This window comes from Vespula vulgaris, chromosome 21 (genome assembly GCF_905475345.1).
Source record: "Vespula vulgaris chromosome 21, iyVesVulg1.1, whole genome shotgun sequence".
Classification (NCBI taxonomy): Eukaryota; Metazoa; Arthropoda; class Insecta; order Hymenoptera; family Vespidae; genus Vespula; species Vespula vulgaris.
The window spans coordinates 1,557,377-1,575,739 of NC_066606.1; the positions used below are offsets into that span (position 1 = coordinate 1,557,377).

General features: G+C 29.9%; 3 protein-coding genes and 2 long non-coding RNA genes across 16 annotated transcripts in view; 3 read left to right on the forward strand and 2 right to left on the reverse strand.

Annotated features, from left to right (window-relative positions):
- Nucleotides 1-70: 70 nt before the first annotated feature.
- On the forward strand, nt 71-3,902 carry LOC127071330 (protein sarah). Of its 7 annotated transcripts, none has more exons than XM_051010473.1 (6): nt 71-311; nt 1,405-1,507; nt 1,676-1,939; nt 2,032-2,221; nt 2,358-2,510; nt 2,685-3,902. In XM_051010473.1, the coding sequence occupies exons 2-6, from the start codon at nt 1,496-1,498 to the stop codon at nt 2,807-2,809; spliced, it is 744 nt and encodes a 247-aa protein (XP_050866430.1). In that variant the 5' UTR covers nt 71-311; nt 1,405-1,495; the 3' UTR covers nt 2,810-3,902. The 7 variants fall into 7 exon arrangements, with proteins under 7 accessions (XP_050866430.1, XP_050866436.1, XP_050866432.1 ...); XM_051010479.1 differs by having other exon boundaries at nt 72-311; nt 1,671-1,939; XM_051010474.1 differs by lacking the exon at nt 71-311 and adding an exon at nt 320-578.
- Nucleotides 3,903-4,946: 1,044 nt separating this feature from the next.
- Nucleotides 4,947-10,189, reverse strand: LOC127071328 (cullin-5). Its single transcript, XM_051010464.1, has 11 exons — nt 10,034-10,189; nt 9,276-9,485; nt 8,972-9,151; nt 8,735-8,876; nt 8,295-8,609; nt 7,722-8,194; nt 7,374-7,637; nt 7,104-7,259; nt 6,271-6,551; nt 6,009-6,132; nt 4,947-5,899 (listed from the first exon to the last, which is right to left on the reverse strand). Exons 1-11 carry the CDS (start codon nt 10,049-10,051, stop codon nt 5,705-5,707), a joined length of 2,358 nt encoding a protein of 785 aa, XP_050866421.1. The 5' UTR covers nt 10,052-10,189; the 3' UTR covers nt 4,947-5,704.
- Nucleotides 10,190-10,257: 68 nt separating this feature from the next.
- Nucleotides 10,258-12,824, forward strand: LOC127071332 (uncharacterized). 3 transcript variants are annotated; one of them, XR_007784960.1, is made up of 3 exons: nt 10,346-10,559; nt 10,862-12,547; nt 12,744-12,824. It is a non-coding gene; the product is annotated as an uncharacterized LOC127071332 (long non-coding RNA). The 3 variants fall into 3 exon arrangements; XR_007784959.1 differs by lacking the exon at nt 12,744-12,824 and adding an exon at nt 12,644-12,743; XR_007784961.1 differs by lacking the exon at nt 12,744-12,824 and having other exon boundaries at nt 10,258-10,559; nt 10,862-11,054.
- The window catches only part of LOC127071324 (A disintegrin and metalloproteinase with thrombospondin motifs 18), a 67,216-nt gene continuing 59,714 nt past the window's right edge, over nt 10,862-18,363 (reverse strand). For 3 of the 4 annotated variants that reach the window (XM_051010458.1, XM_051010456.1, XM_051010455.1), the window contains exons 6-17: nt 17,852-18,126; nt 16,555-16,701; nt 15,628-15,778; nt 15,422-15,511; nt 14,854-15,169; nt 14,540-14,667; nt 14,180-14,427; nt 13,953-14,070; nt 13,536-13,798; nt 12,445-12,959; nt 11,919-12,092; nt 10,862-11,849 (exon numbers count right to left, since the gene is read on the reverse strand). In XM_051010458.1, coding sequence (XP_050866415.1) covers nt 11,695-11,849; nt 11,919-12,092; nt 12,445-12,959; nt 13,536-13,798; nt 13,953-14,070; nt 14,180-14,427; nt 14,540-14,667; nt 14,854-15,169; nt 15,422-15,511; nt 15,628-15,778; nt 16,555-16,701; nt 17,852-18,126 — 2,580 coding nt within the window. In that variant the 3' untranslated portion in view covers nt 10,862-11,694. Of the gene's footprint in view, nt 11,850-11,918; nt 12,093-12,430; nt 12,960-13,535; nt 13,799-13,952; nt 14,071-14,179; nt 14,428-14,539; nt 14,668-14,853; nt 15,170-15,421; nt 15,512-15,627; nt 15,779-16,554; nt 16,702-17,851; nt 18,127-18,363 lie in introns of those variants that run through there. The other variant, XM_051010459.1, reaches the window with a different exon arrangement.
- Nucleotides 12,892-17,955, forward strand: LOC127071333 (uncharacterized). Its single transcript, XR_007784962.1, has 4 exons — nt 12,892-12,977; nt 13,888-14,132; nt 15,637-15,723; nt 17,841-17,955. It is a non-coding gene; the product is annotated as an uncharacterized LOC127071333 (long non-coding RNA).

Sequence of the window (18,363 nt, forward strand, 5' to 3'; positions counted from 1 at the left end):
TCCAAAAATCCTCCAATCGTGTACAACCATTGTATTCACAGTACGCAGTAATTGGTTCTTTCATCTGGATTAAGAAAATCCTATCTAACGTAATTGATATATTTCGATGAATTCCTACAACAGGTCATTTTAATTTCAGTTAGGTTGTTTTCATTATAAGATAATGTTGTAAAAAATTTTTGAATAAAACGTGTGTTAGGTATTATAAAATACTTCAGAAGAAACAGATATATACGAAGATTTGTGTCCATCTTGGTGTTGTCATTTCTATGGTCACAAATGAAAAAGAGGGTTACGACGATAATAAAATGGTAAATACGATGCGGTGTTAAGATCAGTTAAGATTGTCGGCGAAACTTTGTGGATTTAATTAATGTCATTATTTATTTTGTACACACTCCGTAAAGGAGGAAAGTATTTATGTAATATTAATTGAAACGCGACAAAAGAGAGAGTGAGAGTGGGGGGGAGAGAGAGGGAGAGAGAGAAAGAGAGGGAGAGAAAGAGAGGGAGAGAGAGAGAGAGAGAGATTAGTATTAAAGTTACTCGACATAGGAATTTCTACATTTTAAAAACAGGCAAGATCCAGTTGCATATTGTCAACCGCATAAAGAATTTTTATTATGATTTTTATGTAAATTTATGTTTTCAAAATTATCGAAACTACGTTCATTAGAATAATTAATGATGAATTTTGCAAATTGTTGCAATATTCGTGCATGGCTTTATATTATGTTTTATATTTAATCTTATAATTTTTACAGTAATCTATTGTATAAATGTTTTCTTTTATGTTGTAAATTCAACTTACTTTCAATCAATAATATAATTTGAAACATTATGTAGAATTTGAAAAATCTCAAAATATTTTTTGTAGTCAACAATCAATCATTACTTAAGTATTATGTTGATGAATAATTTATTCAATAAAATCTGCATTATATATATATATGTATATATGTATATATATGTATGTATATATGTATATATTTATATATATATGTGTGTGTGTGTATGTTGTATATATATATATATATATCTTCATAACAGTATCTTTTATGACAAAAAATCATGTAAAAGGAAGAATTATACAACATATTATATGTATTCTGTTTTTATTTAACATCACTTTAATCCATTTAATATCAAATATTTTTTATTCGGCATTGTACAAAAGATTTTAAAACAGAGTGCTTTCTTTTATGAAGCAATTTGAAATTTGAATATGTTTTAAGTTTTTAATAGAAAATATAAAAAAGAAAACTAAAATATTAATTATTTTTGTATTCAAGTCAGTAGTAATAATTATTTCTATATCAATATAAAGATATAAAGTTACTTTCTATCGTGGAATAACATTATAATAGTGTAATAACAGAATAACAAAGATTTTCCGCTTTACAGTCAATAAAAGAATAAGTCATGGTAAAAGAATAGCAGTCTGTGCAAAACATGCATGCATGTGTATTGAAGAATTTAGAAAGTTACAAAAAACATGTCAACATATGTGCGTATTCATATATATATATATATATATATAATTTTTTAAATTACTTTATCAATATTTGTTATACTTTATAATTATATTTTAAGTAAATTTATATATATATATACATCCAATTGTATAATTATATCATAGGAACATTTGGATATTATTTTATTTGTTAAAGCTTAGGAAGTAACTATGGAGGAGAAAGATAGTACTGATGTATTGGGAGATGAAGAATCTGAAGAGACAGAAAATATAATAATAAATGAAGTTGATGGATTACCTAATTTGCATCCAAATTATGAACAATTGGAACTTGATTTTGAAGGAGAAAAGGGCCATGAATTGAATTCAAGGTCAATAGATGAATTGGTTCATGATGAAGATTTACCAACATCTGTTATTGTCACAAATGTAGATCCTGGAGTGTTCAAAGTAGATGAATTAAAAGTAATAATATTATTTTATCAGAATTGACTTGCATATAAGCAGTGCATTTTACAATATATTAATATATATAACTTCCATATATCTTTTCGCAGTCCGGAATAGAGAATCTTTTTAAGCAATTTGGAGAAGATGCTACATTCCAATACTTCAAATCATTTAGAAGAATGAGAGTTAACTATAATTCTCCAAGTGCAGCAGCCAGTGCTAGAATACAATTACATCAAACTCATTTTGGTGAAACTGATATTAATTGTTATTTTGCACAACCAGTAACACCAATAGGTATGTACAAAAAATTTAAGAGATCAATAAATTTATGTACTTATATGTACACATAAACAGAAAAATTATTCGCTTCTTATAATCAGTATCAATTAGTACCAATTAATATTAATTTATAAGATTCATTATTGAACAGATATGGAAGATCAACATCTTCAACCACCAGCTCTTACAAAGCAGTTCCTAATTTCTCCTCCATCGTCTCCACCTGTAGGGTGGGAGCCACGAGAGGAAAATGAACCTTTAGTTAACCATGATTTATTAGCAGCTATAGCAAACTTATCTGCAGGTATTTATATTATCTTCATTAATTATTGTGTTTAATATATTTATTACTAAAATATAAATAAGAAAGAAAGATAGAGAAAGAGAGATAGAGATGGAGATAGAGAGATAGAGAGAAAAGATGGTCTTATTATCTAACAAATCAATGATAATATTATTTATATTATTACCATATCAGGTGGTAGTCATGAGTTACACCCAGGAGGTTCTGGACAACCAGGCATTGTTGTTCACGTATGTGAAACAGAGAATCCTATGAAAAGTGGCCCACGTATTCAACATACACGTTGTCCAGAACATTAATGAAATTTATTTGGATAAACATTACACATAATACACGTCCAATAAATCATTTATCCATCCAAGAAGTAACTATAATAAAAATATCGTACAAAAACGGCAATGAACGTAATTATAATTTATATCAGTATGTTGCAAACTCGTTCTTATTTCTTTTTTTTTTTTTTTTTTAACTTTTGTCATTAAAGTTAAATATTAAAGAGTCATTAGTCAGTGAACATGAAAATTCTTATAAAATGTAGGTATTGAATATATAATATTAAAGTTCTAATCAAAATTAAGTACATGAAACTCTTGTTATATCAATGTAAAAATTCGAAAACACTATAAATGTTATTATAATCACTGTTTAAATGTAGTCTAGAAGTTCTAGACTTATATCAGTTTGAAGTGTCTGTTCTGATTAAATATTTTGATTAATTTTTAGATTATTAAATGCTAATTTGGGCTAAATCAATATATAAAAACGAAAAATGTACAGTTTAAGAATTTTTAAAAATAGGGATTATCCTTAGCAATGAAGAAGTTACATATTATAAAAAATGTTGGTAAAAAACATTGATGTTTCGTGAAACACAAATTTTAGCTAAAAACAGATTGGATATTAAATCTCTAACATCAAATAATAATTGTATTCTCTGCTGTGTCATGAAAATTACTCTTTATCGCGTATACTTAAAGCTTCTACATTATGCAGTATTAGACAATATGATAATACTGATAAGTATAACAAAAAACAGAGTAATGCTGCATTGATGACTTAAATTGTTCTTCAAATTATCGATGTTCCTTGTATTTTAAAGTATTGCTCATTGTTTTACTTTAATGTTGTGGAAAGCAAATGTTATTATAGTTAGAAGCCTATAATAATTAATAAAAAATGAAAACGTCAATCTGATCGTAATCTTCACGTTCAGCAGATTCTTTGAGAACATGTTATTCTAATGTAAGTTGTGTTTGTGTGTGAAAGTTAAGGTTCAAATTGTAGTTATGATATTAACATATGATGTACATATACACGTGTGCGTGCGTGCGTGTTATTTTATGAATGAGATAAAACAGATATAAACGATCTTGGATCATTTTGTTTTTTCTATTTGAATGTTAATTTTTTCGAGTATCGATTTTTATGTTTTAATCAGTTAAATTTTTAAAGATTTTTTATAATCAATTGTTAAATGTCATAAGAACAAACTATTATTACATGGAATCAAATTAATAAGAATTAAATATACACATGCAATTTGAATATCAGTATTACTGTAACATTATGACAGTACTATTTGCATGTGCATATGTATATACTCTATTCTGACTATATGAAATATACACGGGTAAATTGTTTCAATGTTTTACCTAGTAGTATTTTCATCACGGCGATTACAAAACAGGGCAAACAATTGTTTTAAGTATGTAAATATAAATACACAAGATATATGCACATGCACATATCTATAGTGTACATGAATACTTACGATACAATGATAAATATCTTTTATATGTGTATACAGCACATAATTTTCGTGATAATATGTATGTCAGGAATCTGATATAACTGGTTTTCGTATTGAAAAATGATTCATTTAGTTTGTCATAACTATGACATACTAAATATATTTTTATTTTATAAATTTTAAGTGTTGATAGTTAATTAAGAACAATGTGCATTTCATTTGAAATTACTTTACAATTAACTAGACTTATATGATAGCATAATGAATAATCGATTTTAAGATTATCCAATGAAAACATTTTTTCATTCACTATAGAACCATAAACCTCGATACTCTTGTAAATACCTATGTATATATATATAATCTATTTATTTTCTGATATGTTACTATGGTATAGAAAATTTATTGAACTATTCTTTCTGTTTTTTTTCAAAAGTTCATTATCACATCACATTGTGGAAAATCCTAATGAATAATAAAATCTGTAGTAAGCAAAAATATGTAATTATGTAAATATTTTGAGATTAGATAAAATAAAGATAATATTGCATATATCACAATGTTTTATCTCCTGTAATAAAAAATATAAATATTGTATCGTATCATTACGAAAATAAGAGACGCTATTTAAAATTAAACATAATGAGTAATTTTTTTAAACAAGTAGGTTTGTGAAATAATCTTGGTCGTTATTTCATAGAAGTCGTATATTCTTACATTCTTCATTAGCTTATTCAAATAATATAAAAGCTTTATACAGGATATTGTTATTTATGTTTACTTAAGTATTTCACGATTTATAAGTTCACAGGGAATAATTTAAGTGATACATTTATACAAAAGATTATAGGCCATTTATTACCTATTTCCAAAGTATTTCAGATTCATTTGTAGAAAAGCGATATTAAAGTTGCCGAAATTAATTGGAAGATAAAATCAAGTTACAAGTTGATTATGTGGGATAAACTAACAAAACGTAGAAATTAATATCTTTCGATCAGCCTGATTTTCTTTTTATATTTATTAATAATAGATTTCATTATGAATAATAATTTATTACAAGGAAGTAAAAACTTTATACACGTTATTTGTGTAACATATTTCAAAGTTTACATAAGAAGTCTAACAAATTATACATATTCATACTTGCTCATAGTATGTTGCTATCAAGATACTTTTATAGATCTTTCTTATATGCTTTACCCCTGTTTCTTCGAATACATGTCCATTGGAGTGATATGACTTCTTATATTATTTGTAATTCCACATAAGATTACTAACCGTTCAATTCTTTTCTTTCGGAGTCCACAAAGAATGTCACGTATCTTTGTATCTTTTACTATCCTCAAGTATACATTTTTGCACGAGGAAAACTCAATTTTTATAAAAATATAATATTAATAATAGAAGTTTGAACAATTTTATATGGATACACATCTCGGTGTTACGCCATATAGACAAATGTATTAATGTCGTCATCGTGTCTACGAATATATTTGTGCTCAATAAGCCATTCAATTTGTTCCTTTATCATCTTTTTACTTGGTAAAAACATATTTTTTAATATATCTACTAATTCAGTTTGTAATTGAGCATTACTAATCTTCTTTCTCATTTTCAAAATCTTGATGATAGCCTCCTATTTGTACAACAAAAATAATACACATACACACACATATATATGTATAAATATTATTAGTGTAACAATTAAAAAAATAATTGTATATGTGCATAAATAATTAATATACCTGAACTCGCAATATTCTCAGTTGTACAATTGATTGATTATCTTCTTCTTTACTCCTTTCTGTTGATAATTGTAATCGACCTATTAAATTTATCTTTCCTCTTTTTTGTAATTTTCCATTTTTTCTGCAAAATTAATAAAATGTATCATGTATATTACAGAAAGGAAAAGTATTGAGAGAAATTGATATATCACAGAGAGAACTTAAAAAAAAAATATATATATATATATAAAAGTGATATAGTAATTCATTATATACTAACACTATGGCAAATTCTTGATTCACCCAAAATCTTGTATCATTTCCAAAATCTTTTGGACTATATGCGTGTGGTTCTACTAAAAGAAGTTGACGTTTTAATTTTGGAAAAGCGCATAACGACCACAGTGTTCGTCGTAATTCTGGATCGGGAAGTTCAGTAGCTAGACGAAGATTCTCATAAGAAATTTTTTCAAAAGGCCGTTGATTCCATGCAAATAAAACAGCCATTTGAAATGTAGTGACGTCCACATCGAAGCGACCCACTTGGTTGGAAAATGTTATCTGGAACACCATCCAAATTGGTTGCAAGATGATGCTGAAAATTAGAATCGGGATATTGTACTTTGTGAAAAATTACAAAATACCCCTCTTTGTTACTGAATAAATAAAATTTTTTTTGTATTACATAAGTTACATAATTTATATATATATATATATATATATATATATATATATATATAAAAGATACATTAATATATACATAAATTTTATATATATATTAATATATTTAAATAATTAATAGATATAATTAAATCAGTACTTATTGATCTATGAGTATTACATTATTAAAAAAAGAATACATTTTATTAAACAAAGTTTTTTTATTTAATTTTTTTATATTATTATATAAATAATTTTATTTAAAATTGAATTAATGAAAAATAAGTGTTTATACTTTAATCTACAATGAATCTGATTTAATAGATCGTAAAAACATATAAAAACGTGATTAGGTTTATAAAAGTAAATATGTTTATGCATGGTATATAATATACAGATATTTATACTTTCTGTTCATTTTATTATTTGCTAAGCTCACGTATATATTCTTACCGTGCCATTCGACATATGATGATACCACTGTAACTTTCGTCCACTGTGCTTTTTTTTATAAAATTCTTCAACTTCTGGTATATAATCTTCAAGTTGTAAAGGTAAACTTACAGTTACTCTTTCACTACCTCTAGCCCAGGCACCTGCGTTTAATATCTGTATACAAAAAATTGCGTATTAAGATTTTATTTGTAAGATCGCTTTTAAAATTTGTTCAAAATAAAATTAATCTAGATGTTATGTCTCAAATATGACAATAAGTACAATCACCTTTATATTTATGCTATCTGCAATGGCAGCACGACATTGTTCTTTAAACTGTTGATTAAGATCTTGAGACACTTTAATATCTTGAAACATTCTGGCTAATTTATTAACATAATCAGCAGGCATGCCGACCTCTCTAAGCCATTCTACCATATTTTCTTCCTTTTCAGAATCTGCTGATGTATCTAGTATGAGCCTTCTTGTTAAATGTGCTTTGTGATAACGCATGAAAACATCTTTATTTTGTACGTACTTTAAAACAAGTAACTGAAATATAATATTAAACGAATTATTTATTAAACAGAATTATTCTAATAAGAAATAAGAACGAAGTTTGCACTTTGTACCGACCACATCTCTTAATTTGCTTTCTATCTCATCAGAAGTTAATTTCTTACTTAATGGAGTTTTTCTAAGAAGCATATCACAGTAATTAGCTAACAGTTCTGGACATTTTGATTCTGGTTGTCCATTGTTATTATTATTAGGTTTATTGTTTACAATTGTTGTACCAATGCCAGAACCTTGGCGAGCAGGTAATTCGAGTCTAAAAACTGTAGCATCGTTAACGACAAGTTTGTAAGCTTTGTCTCGTGCGGTAAGGAAACGTGGATCATCATCAAATGCTTCTTTCACTAAAGTGGAAAATCGTCTAAATAGATCTAATAATCTTTCTACATATTTTTCCGAGTCTTGAGTAATAACATCTACAGCTGCCATCATATCCGCTAGTCCTGCACTTGCTATGTGCTCTTCAAGATTTCTTAACATTGGACCAACACCTTCTGGTATTCTATCCATTAGTTTTAACATTAATCGAAGATCTGTAATCATAGATCAAAAGTTAGAAAAATATTTTGATACTGATTGAGATATAAAATCTGGATAAAAAATATTGCAACCATTTAAAAACACAACACCTACTGTCCGTTTGATGATGTTGAATCATTCGCGGACATTCCGCTAGTATAGCTGGTTTAAAAGTTGCTACTAAAACTCTTACGCAACAATCAGTTAAAAGTTGTACGCTTGCACTATTTGGTTCTAAATATTTTTGTGCACGTAGTTCTTCTTCCCTTAATTTAGATTCTGCATAGCGCATGTAATTTTCTACTCCATGTAATGACAATTGTTCCGGTGCTTTGACCCAATAAAATGCTTCTGTTGCTTCTATATAGGCAGCTTCAAAATTTTCTCTATAGATCTGTAGTTTATCGGTCGTATTTGAACACAGATTTACTGAAAGCAAACAATATTAATTAATTATTATATTTAATAAAATAATATCGCTATTAAAAGTTTACTTATAAAAGTAATATAAAAAGATATAATCAGAGAAGAATAATATGTATATATATTTATACCATAAGATTCTCTAACACCAATAACCAGTTGGGAATCAAATGCTTCCCCATTTCTCTCAGCACGCACTAATCTCATAGCTGAATCTTGAAGTCTTTGTTTAATTTCACCAAATATACTTTGATTCCAACTATCTAACATCAGCTATATTAAAAACACAATATGGTTAAATTATTTAATTCAAATGTACAATACACGATATTCTTATATTTATATATAGATGTTATAAAAAATCATACTTTCCTGACGATATCATCTGGCTGATTTCTTTTCGGTACGCTAGAACTAGTTTTTCCAGCTAGATATGTTTCTAATTGTCGAAATGGCGTAGGCAAATAATTGCACTGTGTAAAAAACTTTCTCCATTCAGCTATATATGCTTTTAATAATGCTTGTTCCTCTTGATGTGCTAATACTCTCTATGTGAAGTACAAATTTAAAGAATTTATATATATGTTAAAATTATTATCATTTAAGAAAATATATCATAAGTAGAATGAAAACATGTTATAATTTTTTTCTTTAAAAATATGATGTTCTTACTTGTTGAGCTTGTTTTATAAAATCCATTATGTCTTCTTTAAGAGCATCACGTAACTTCGTAGGTCCCTTTTCATCCCACATACATACCAAATGAACAGAGTAAAATAAATCTTGCCATTCTGCTTGTGTTACTGGTTCTTGTTTAAGAAGTTTCAATATTATAGGGCGCATGCATGGCCATTTATCTTCAAATGTAAATTGAGTCTTATCCTGAAAAATGCATTTATAATTACTAGATTGTATTATTTATTACACTAACATATATTACAAATGAATATGTGAATCCATTTCATCAATCTATATTAATTACTAGTATTAACTTTTTTATCTTCACAATTAAATAAAATAAATAATAAAACTGTATCATACGATTATAATTATTATTAACAATAATATATTTCACATCTCTTGAAAGTATTTCTATCTTTTTTCTCTTGCTCTCCTAACTTACAATTATTTAATGTTGTTAGATTTATATGAACTTTTTGTTCATTAAAAATATAGTTTTTATTTAAAATGCATATCAAATTCTAATATAAATAAACAATACTAAAAATAAATTTAAACCTAAAAATTGACCGTTATTGAACAATACATTTTTGTCTATATTTAAATGTTGCATACATTTTAAAAAATACAATCCCGCCTTAATAGTATAATGCATGGAACGTTTTAAATAAATATATATACAAGTTAAAAGACAAATCAATAACATGTTTAAACAATTTTTAACTAATATTTATTTAGTGACAACTAACCTTTAACATCGCCGCCATCACAAAATTTTGACATATCCTATGTTTAGTCTAAGTACGCCAATGAACTCGTGCAGTGTTGCAAACTGATTATATTAAAAACTCCTAATCCGTGTTAGTAAAACGAAAGTGGAAAATTGTAATAGGAGTTGATAAAAAAAGGATAAAAAATCAATTAATTGGAACGAATCGAATAACTTGCGAAGTGATATTATTGGTCGATCGATTTTAACGCGATGACATTCAATTCACGTAGATATGTTCTCATCAATAGAGCGCATAATCTATGGCGGACACGAACGAATCGTAGTATCATCTATCTATGTACGGTATATTCATCGGTAGATTTATTTCGTACCGTCTTCTGAACGTTCTGGATCGTATAGTTTGGTCGATACTAGAATCCTGTGATAAAAGCAAAATGTTTGCTCTCCAGAAGACTGTTGGAAGCGCAAGATTGGCGAAACAGATCGTACAACAGCGAAGAACCGTTGTTGATTTACCTCCTTCCGTCAAAGTATCATTTATTGTAAGTTCTTTTTTATTTCTACCTTGTTATGTAATTTGTTAATTGTCGTTTAAGTATCATTTATTGTTAGATAATATTTATCGACTTTCGTAATTAATATTTTTGGTTAATTCAATCGGAGCAAAATTTTGAAAAAGATAGTAGTTTCGTAAATTTTATTATACGCCATATTGGTTAGGTTAAGTTTAAGTGCTTAATAGATTTCAATATATCGTATATTATTGCGTTGGTAAATTTTTAATAAATATTAATGTTATTATTACAATAATTATTTCTACGATATTATTCTTTTTTTCTTTTAGGAAAAGTTACTCGGTGGAGTGGCAATTACCGTCTCGATACTAGGAATACCTACGTACGTTTCGTGTAACATAAAGAATTATAAGAAGAATTAAGATGAGAATGTAATTACATCTATAGTTACAAAGTATCTGCTTTAACGATGCTGTTACTTAGGATTATTGTAAGATAATATATTTAATAATTTAAGAACCATTAAGGTATACCTCTATATTTAAGACAAAGTTCTTACTTGATTTTCTCCTCTAATTGATTTTAACGCGTTGATACGAAATATCTAATTCTGACGTCATTGTTTTCTTTTATTTTTATTTTTATTGAAATTTCAAGAGAATCATTGAAGACGTTATCAGTTATTATATTCAGAGGGAAATAGCAGTAACGTGTGAAAGGATGCGATATATAAATTTGTGATAGGAATAAAAATACAATAACACAAATTTTCATATCGTCTTTTACGACACGGAGATACGATGATATCACGTAAAGCATAATTTTTGAAAAAAGATATCAATTTCTCTTTTATTCGTTTTTGCTTAAAACGATTAAGCGTTACAAAATTTCTTAAATGAAATTATAGATGCGGATAAATGGGATCGATGATAACATTCGTAGATTCGATGATATTTATTTATGATCAGTAAACAATTAAAAAATTCGTCGAACGTTGCGCCATTTTATTTAGATAGAAGCGGAATATGGTGAAGAGAGAAAAGAGAAAGGGGGAAAAAAAATAAAACAAAAACAAACAAACGAAAAAGAAAAAAAAAATAATAATAAGGCTAAGGACGTCGATTTTTATGAGATTATCGAAACATATTATCAGGGACATAAATTATGTTTCAAAAACGTGTCGTCTATTGTGACGAATATGTTGTTTACGTCTTTTCAAACAAGTTGCACAACATTTTTCTCGTACGATCGAGGAAACGTCGCATATCCGTCTGTAAGTAGCACACATCGACGAAGGTATTATACTGTCCTTGCAATCTACGAAGAGAGAAACGAAGATTAATATCATCGATATATATCATTCTCGAATGAAATAAATATAATTACCATTCTTCTCGTTGGTACAATGTTTTCTATAATAACATCGTCTATTACCAATTGGTTTTCTTTCGTAATTACAATCGTCCGACAATAAGTTCGTTGTTCGATCACGACACTCGACTTCCCTGCTTCTTATACCATATTTTACGAGACAAGTTGCATTGCAGGCTCCCCAAGTCCCTGAGAACATTAAAACGTTATGGAAGAGATTCGCAATATTAATGATTACTACTAATTATAGTACGTTATGTCATAACGATTATTAAAACTACTTTTCGTCACGAAGACATAAAATCATTTGTCGGTTTGAGATTATAAGGGATAAGATGTAACGACAATAGTATCGTTGTACGTAATATTAATTGCAAGGAATATTTAACATTTTTTTTTACTATCATGATGTTTTTTTTTTTTCAATTACAATCATCTGTGATGGACAGTTCTTTTTTTTCTTTCTTTTTTTTTCTTTTTTTTTTCAAGCGAACGCAGAAGACGACCATCATCATAGTATTACGTACGATTAGCACCTTACCGACGATCCACTTTCCCTCGTGACAATCCTCCACGCTGATCGGCTTGTCATCCAAATTACAATCTCCTGGACTCGAACAAGTGACCTTTCTACTTCTCTTTCCGTAAGAACAATGGCTCCATCTTGAAACAATCCACTTAGACTTTGTATTGTACATGGAATTGTTTGGATTCTCATCAAAGACATTGTCGAATTCAAGGATCTCTGGTTCCGCAGTGGTCAGACCATCGACCAACGTGATACCATCGTGATCGTTTGAACTGACATTGTAAAAGGATGCATCTTTGTTTTCCGTGTAGACTATCAAAGGTATTTCCGAGGATAATCCACATGGTGGTAAATTTTGACAAGGTCCTACTTCCTCGGGTCTCGCGTCCTTGTCGCAATCTTTATCCGGTAAAGCCAGATCTGATCGATCCGTTCCTGTACCCGATGAAACGCACATGACCGATCTTTTACGTAAAGCACCTTCCCCGCAAGTCACAGGACACATTTGCCAAGGACCTACCCACCATCTAAAAAATGGAGCTCAAGTAAGAATACTTTTGTATGCGATTCAATTCTATGAAATATTTTCTTTTATAATCGTTCTTTATACAATTGAGTTAACGCTTTGACCAATGCATTTTTCATCAGATAGATTGTCAAATTGTCATCAACATTTTTGACGGTATTTATTTCACGATTTATAAACGAAGTTTTTAAGATTCCGAGAAATGGTAGAAGAAGTCGTGAAAGATTACAATTGAAATTTAAAGCTGATAATCGGATATCGGTAGATAATTGCCGGTTAATTTAATTCACGTATACTTAGTTAACTTAACGTGTACATGTTAACAGTCTAAGTTATAGGTGGGCAATTTCTTCTTCGCTGCAGGTCGCACAGCTTTCATCGTCGATCAATTCGTTCTTTAATTATTTGAGTATACAAGTCATCATTTTATCGCTTCATGTTTACAAAAAATAAAAAATGCAGTTTACGATATACAGTTGACTGTGAAATAATAAAATCCGAATTTTTCTTACGAAGAGTCACACGCGATCTGCGGCTCGCTAATTGTCCATCTATGATCTAAATTATTCGTACAAACCTGGCAGGACAAGGGTTTGAATTACATTCGCGTAATTTAGTCTCTGGCTTAATCGTGACGTTGCAAAAGTGCTCTTCTACCACACCACTTTTTTTTTCCTGGCAAAGAGCTCGAGATGTTTGCGTACCCCCACCGCAGGTTACCGTGCATAACGACCAATCCGAAAATATCCAGACGTATTCTGGCGCACGATCAGGTTCCTTTTTTGGTACTGTGTACTCGTAACGCAAACCAAAATTGCGATAGTGTCCTCTGTAAATTAACTGAAACGATGCGATTTTATCGGATATTTCACGATCATTTCTTTTTTCTTTTCGTTTCATTTATCAATTTTTTTTTTACCACGAAAAAGGATAGTTCATCGTCAGATGAAAAGATAATGGATAAGCTTGTTATTTCAAGGATCATCGTACTCACGTAGACCGCAATATCTTCTTTGATAGGGCCAGGTATTCTGATCTTTTCTCTATCTCGATCACGTTCATAGAGGGCCGGAGTTCCGGCGACTTCGTATTCTCCTGCCAGAGTGATCTGCCTGTCCAATTAGTATCCTGGCGTTAGACTTCAGTTCGAACAAATCTTTATCAGATACAAGTGGTAAGAGATGGATAATTCTTTGTTTTTATCACCGTACACTTACGTACCGTTTTCCATTAAGGAAGTACTTGTCAGACCTTGGTACTCCAATGCCAATGTAGTTTTTACTGTTGCCAACTTCTTCTATTTTAATATTACGTGATCCGGTAGGTACCACGATGACCTCCTTGTATCCAGGACCATCGTTTTTATCATAGATTCCACTAGTAGTTTCACATTGTGTGCCATCGCCATGACAGATACCGCATCGGTCTTCTGTGGCATCAGAATCAACGGTCCAGTCGCAGCCAACCTTCTGAAAACGAATAAAAATTAACATTGAATTAGTTTTTTAAATTGATTCGTCTTGGTTATATTTTTTGTTTTCCTTTCGAAGGAGAAAGAAAGGAAGGAGAAAAAATACTGACTCTACATATTCCCGCGATGCACATATCTCGACTACCGACGTTACAGGGCGTACCATCAAGGGCAGCTTCACCCCAAGGAACGATCACGCTTTCGTCTATGTCGGTGCAGTAAAGTTCACACGGTTCGGCTATGACCAAACAATATGAGAAATACATAAATATTGATTATATAGGTTTTATATTAAAAAATCAACTTTGCGAATCAATGTCTGATATAATTTCGACTCGAACTTAATGCTATTTTTGACATATTTCATACAAGTGTGATCTTGTTTATTTTCATATTAGCACGAATTTATTAGAATTAAACTTACTCTGATCAAAGTAAGGTAACCAAGTGTAATTTTTGCCTTTGTATTCCTTTCCATCGTAATTACTGCACTGGATTGCACGAAAGCTTGGCGTTCCTTCCGAACAAGGCTCCGTGTTGCAAATTTTATATCGGCGTCTTTCACCGATGCAAAATTTTCCACCATGCACTGGCTCCGGGTGATCGCATTTTCTTTCAATGATCGACACCCCAGCACCGCAACTCCTCGAACATTCACTCCAGGAGCCCCATTCACCCCAACTGCCGTCGATTGGATGAGGCCGATCGACGATCGGCACACATTTCTGATTTTGGCACCACTGCATCGATAATATTTTAATATATTATTTATTATTATTATTATTTATGATACGTTAGAAAAACTAAAAGGAGTTATAAACTACAAAATACTATATAGTATATTTATAATCCGTATCTTGTAGCACAGTAAATTTTAGTTATACATTTTTATAGTATATATTTTTTGTTTCATTTTAATTATTATAATTATTATCAAAAGAAAATTATCGTAAAAGTAAAAAAATGAAAATAAGTGAGTTTAGAAGACGTACCATATGTTTCCCACAATGGGTTCCAGGTGCAGCTGGGTGTAACATGGTCGTACAGGAACCATCGACGATGCACCATAATTTAGAACAAATCTAGACGAATAATGTTTATATTGTATTACTTATGATATTAATTCGTATTATTCGCCAATTAGTACTACTTTCTTTTAACGAAGAGCTCACGATAATCAGTGTCGGTTACGTTTTACCTCCTGCAGAGGAGAGCAGACCGATGCATCTCTGACGCCAAATTGAAGTCTACATTGATGTTCAGCGTTATACATAGCTCCTGGTGGTAGATCCGGGTAAGCATAATCGTTATCCGCAGGTTCATCTTCTAAGCATTCACCCTTTCCTTGACTAAAATTAATGTTGATAACGAAAATACGAAATACATATTTCTTTTTATCGTTTTCTCAATTATTTGCAATATAAATATTAGCAAGTAATTATGTCAAAGACTGATATGAGAGATCGGAACAAGTCGATATGTTTCTTGCAATTTTTGCAATTTTTGTTTGAATTAAAAAATGTCTTGAAGCATACTTCAAACTTGTTTGTCTTTAGATATCGTAAATTAAACTTTTGAGAATGTACATATAAATTAAATAAAAAAATGTTTGTTTGATTAAATCAAAATGTATCAATTTACCCCACTGCGGGATAAATTGATACACGTGTAAAATATCTTGATATGACATTTAATAACTAATTTTTATCGTTCAAGATATGTTATTTCAGACAGGTTGCTTATAATATAATTGTAATTACTAGCTATACATATTTATATGCTAACATAAATGAAACAAATATAAGTAAATTTAATCGACAGAGCGAACAATAAAAATTAATTTCTTTCCAATTCCGTGCTAAATGTACACAGTGTCGAGATAATCTTAATATATCAACTTAGTTCTGTATCAACTTGCTCCGGTTTCTCTCTCTATGATCGATATTTGTTTATTTTCGTTTGATCAAATAATTGTTCAATTTAATTACCAAAATGTCGTCCAAAATTATGAACAGATCTAGAAAAACGTATGGGTTTATGATGCATTAATCATAGAAAAAAAAAAAAGATATTGTGTGAATTATCAAAGTTAGACGTACATAATATCAGTAAGTTGGAAACTTACTCTAAAAAATTTGTAATATCTCTTCTGGAGCATCTCGACCAAGCGACACCGACTGTGTCCACTTCGAAAGTGGGCGTCATGACGTGCAAAGTATCGCCATCGCGTTTACTGCAACCGATTTTTTCCGTGTCGTGATACATTCCGAAACTAAAAAAAAAAAAGAAAAAAGGAAAGATAAAATATGTACTACGATTATCGTCCGATAGAACGAATAAGAAAATGAAATATTTTTGTCTACTTGTATAACATGAATAAAACGAAGAGGAAACTTATTTTTTTCTTCTTAGTATTACATAACATAATAACTATTAGATTAGAAAAGAACCGATGAAAATATTGAGTCTACAAAGAAATTCGTGGCCCTCACTATCAACCAATTGCATATGTAATTTTATTTTGCATTCAAATTTCTTTTATCAGAACGTTTCAATTATCACGAGGTAATACGAAACAAATATAAAAGCAGCTTGTTGAACAACGTCGTGTCACCTAACAAACAATTTCTAATCGTTCGTATAAGTTGGATAAAATTTTTTAAATTTCAAAGTGATCAAAGTATGGGAAACAAAAAAGACGATGGGACGTAGCATTTTCCTTGCTTTCACAATTTTTTTTTTTATACAAAATCGTAACTGGTGATGAGAAATGAATGGGTGCTATGTGATAATTCTAAAGGAGGAAAATTGTCGGGTTAACCCCGATGAATCAGCGGTATCAAACCGCAAAACGGTTTACACAAAAAAAAGGTGTTGTGCGGAACATGAAAGGAATGCTATAGCACGAGCTGCTTAAATCCGATGAAACTGTTAATTCTGGCCGATATCAAGAACAATTAATTCGTCCGAGTGATCCTTTTTGTTCCACGACAATGCATGGCTGTATGCGGCAAAAGCCACAACAGATTTGATATATTCCCTTGGGTGAAAACTTTTCCCTTATGCGATATATTCAATCTCTTTTAATTACCATTTGTTTTGGTCACTGTAGCATCATTTGATCGATATCCATTTCAAAACAGCAAAAGACATAGAAGGGACCATTTATTGGGTTTCTTGATTCAAAATCGTCATATTTTTTTCTTTTTTTTTTTTTAAGAAGGAATTCAAAAATAGTCTGATAGATAAAAAGCGACTGTTTTGAAGAAAAAAATGTACATAATAATAATAATAATTATTATTATTTTTTGTTTTTTACAAATAAGTAGAAAGTTTATGAAAAAAAAGGCTACGAATTAATTTGTACACCTAATAGATGCTATTGTTTTCTCTTTTTTTTCCCTGTTAAAGATCATGCTCACTTATGTCCAAGTTCGTGAGTGATCGTATGTGCGAGGGTGATACCGTTGTCCTCGTTGACGCTACAACTACGATCAGGTTGGCACATGCCAGCCACGTGGGCCACTCCTAGGGTGCTGCAAGGTGTATTGGCTCTCGAGCATATGTCCTCTCTGGTCACGAGAATCGCTACGTCATGGTGATTTGGATGCGAATCATCTCCTGGATTTAGTTTCTGCTGCCATTTGCAAAAATTGTAGAGAGTCTTGTCCGCGTTCACTGTGATGTCCAGTCCTTGCTGACACAGACAAACACGCATACATGCGTATAACAAACTTACAGATATTATCGCAGTTCTGTAATACGTGATAATGTATAATGGAAAAATGTCAATGTTAATTTTATTTTATTTTTTTATGTTTAAAATCAAAGAAAATAAAAAAGAAAAAAGAGAAAACAAAAATAACAAAAAGAAAAAAAAGAAAAAGAAATGACTCGATCATGGCGAAAGAAGAGATCATTGCAGATGATCGTT

Bases quoted from the DNA above. Each gene is read 5' to 3' on its own strand.
- LOC127071328 (XM_051010464.1), bottom strand. The intron at 6,552-7,103 runs GTAAGAATATAT...ATGGTGTTCCAG, and splicing joins ATCATATGTCGAATGGCACG to ATAACATTTTCCAACCAAGT. The intron at 5,900-6,008 runs GTATATTAATTA...TTGTACAAATAG, and splicing joins TGAGAATATTGCGAGTTCAG to GAGGCTATCATCAAGATTTT.
- LOC127071330 (XM_051010473.1), top strand. The intron at 2,222-2,357 runs GTATGTACAAAA...ATTATTGAACAG, and splicing joins ACAACCAGTAACACCAATAG to ATATGGAAGATCAACATCTT. The intron at 2,511-2,684 runs GTATTTATATTA...TTACCATATCAG, and splicing joins TATAGCAAACTTATCTGCAG to GTGGTAGTCATGAGTTACAC.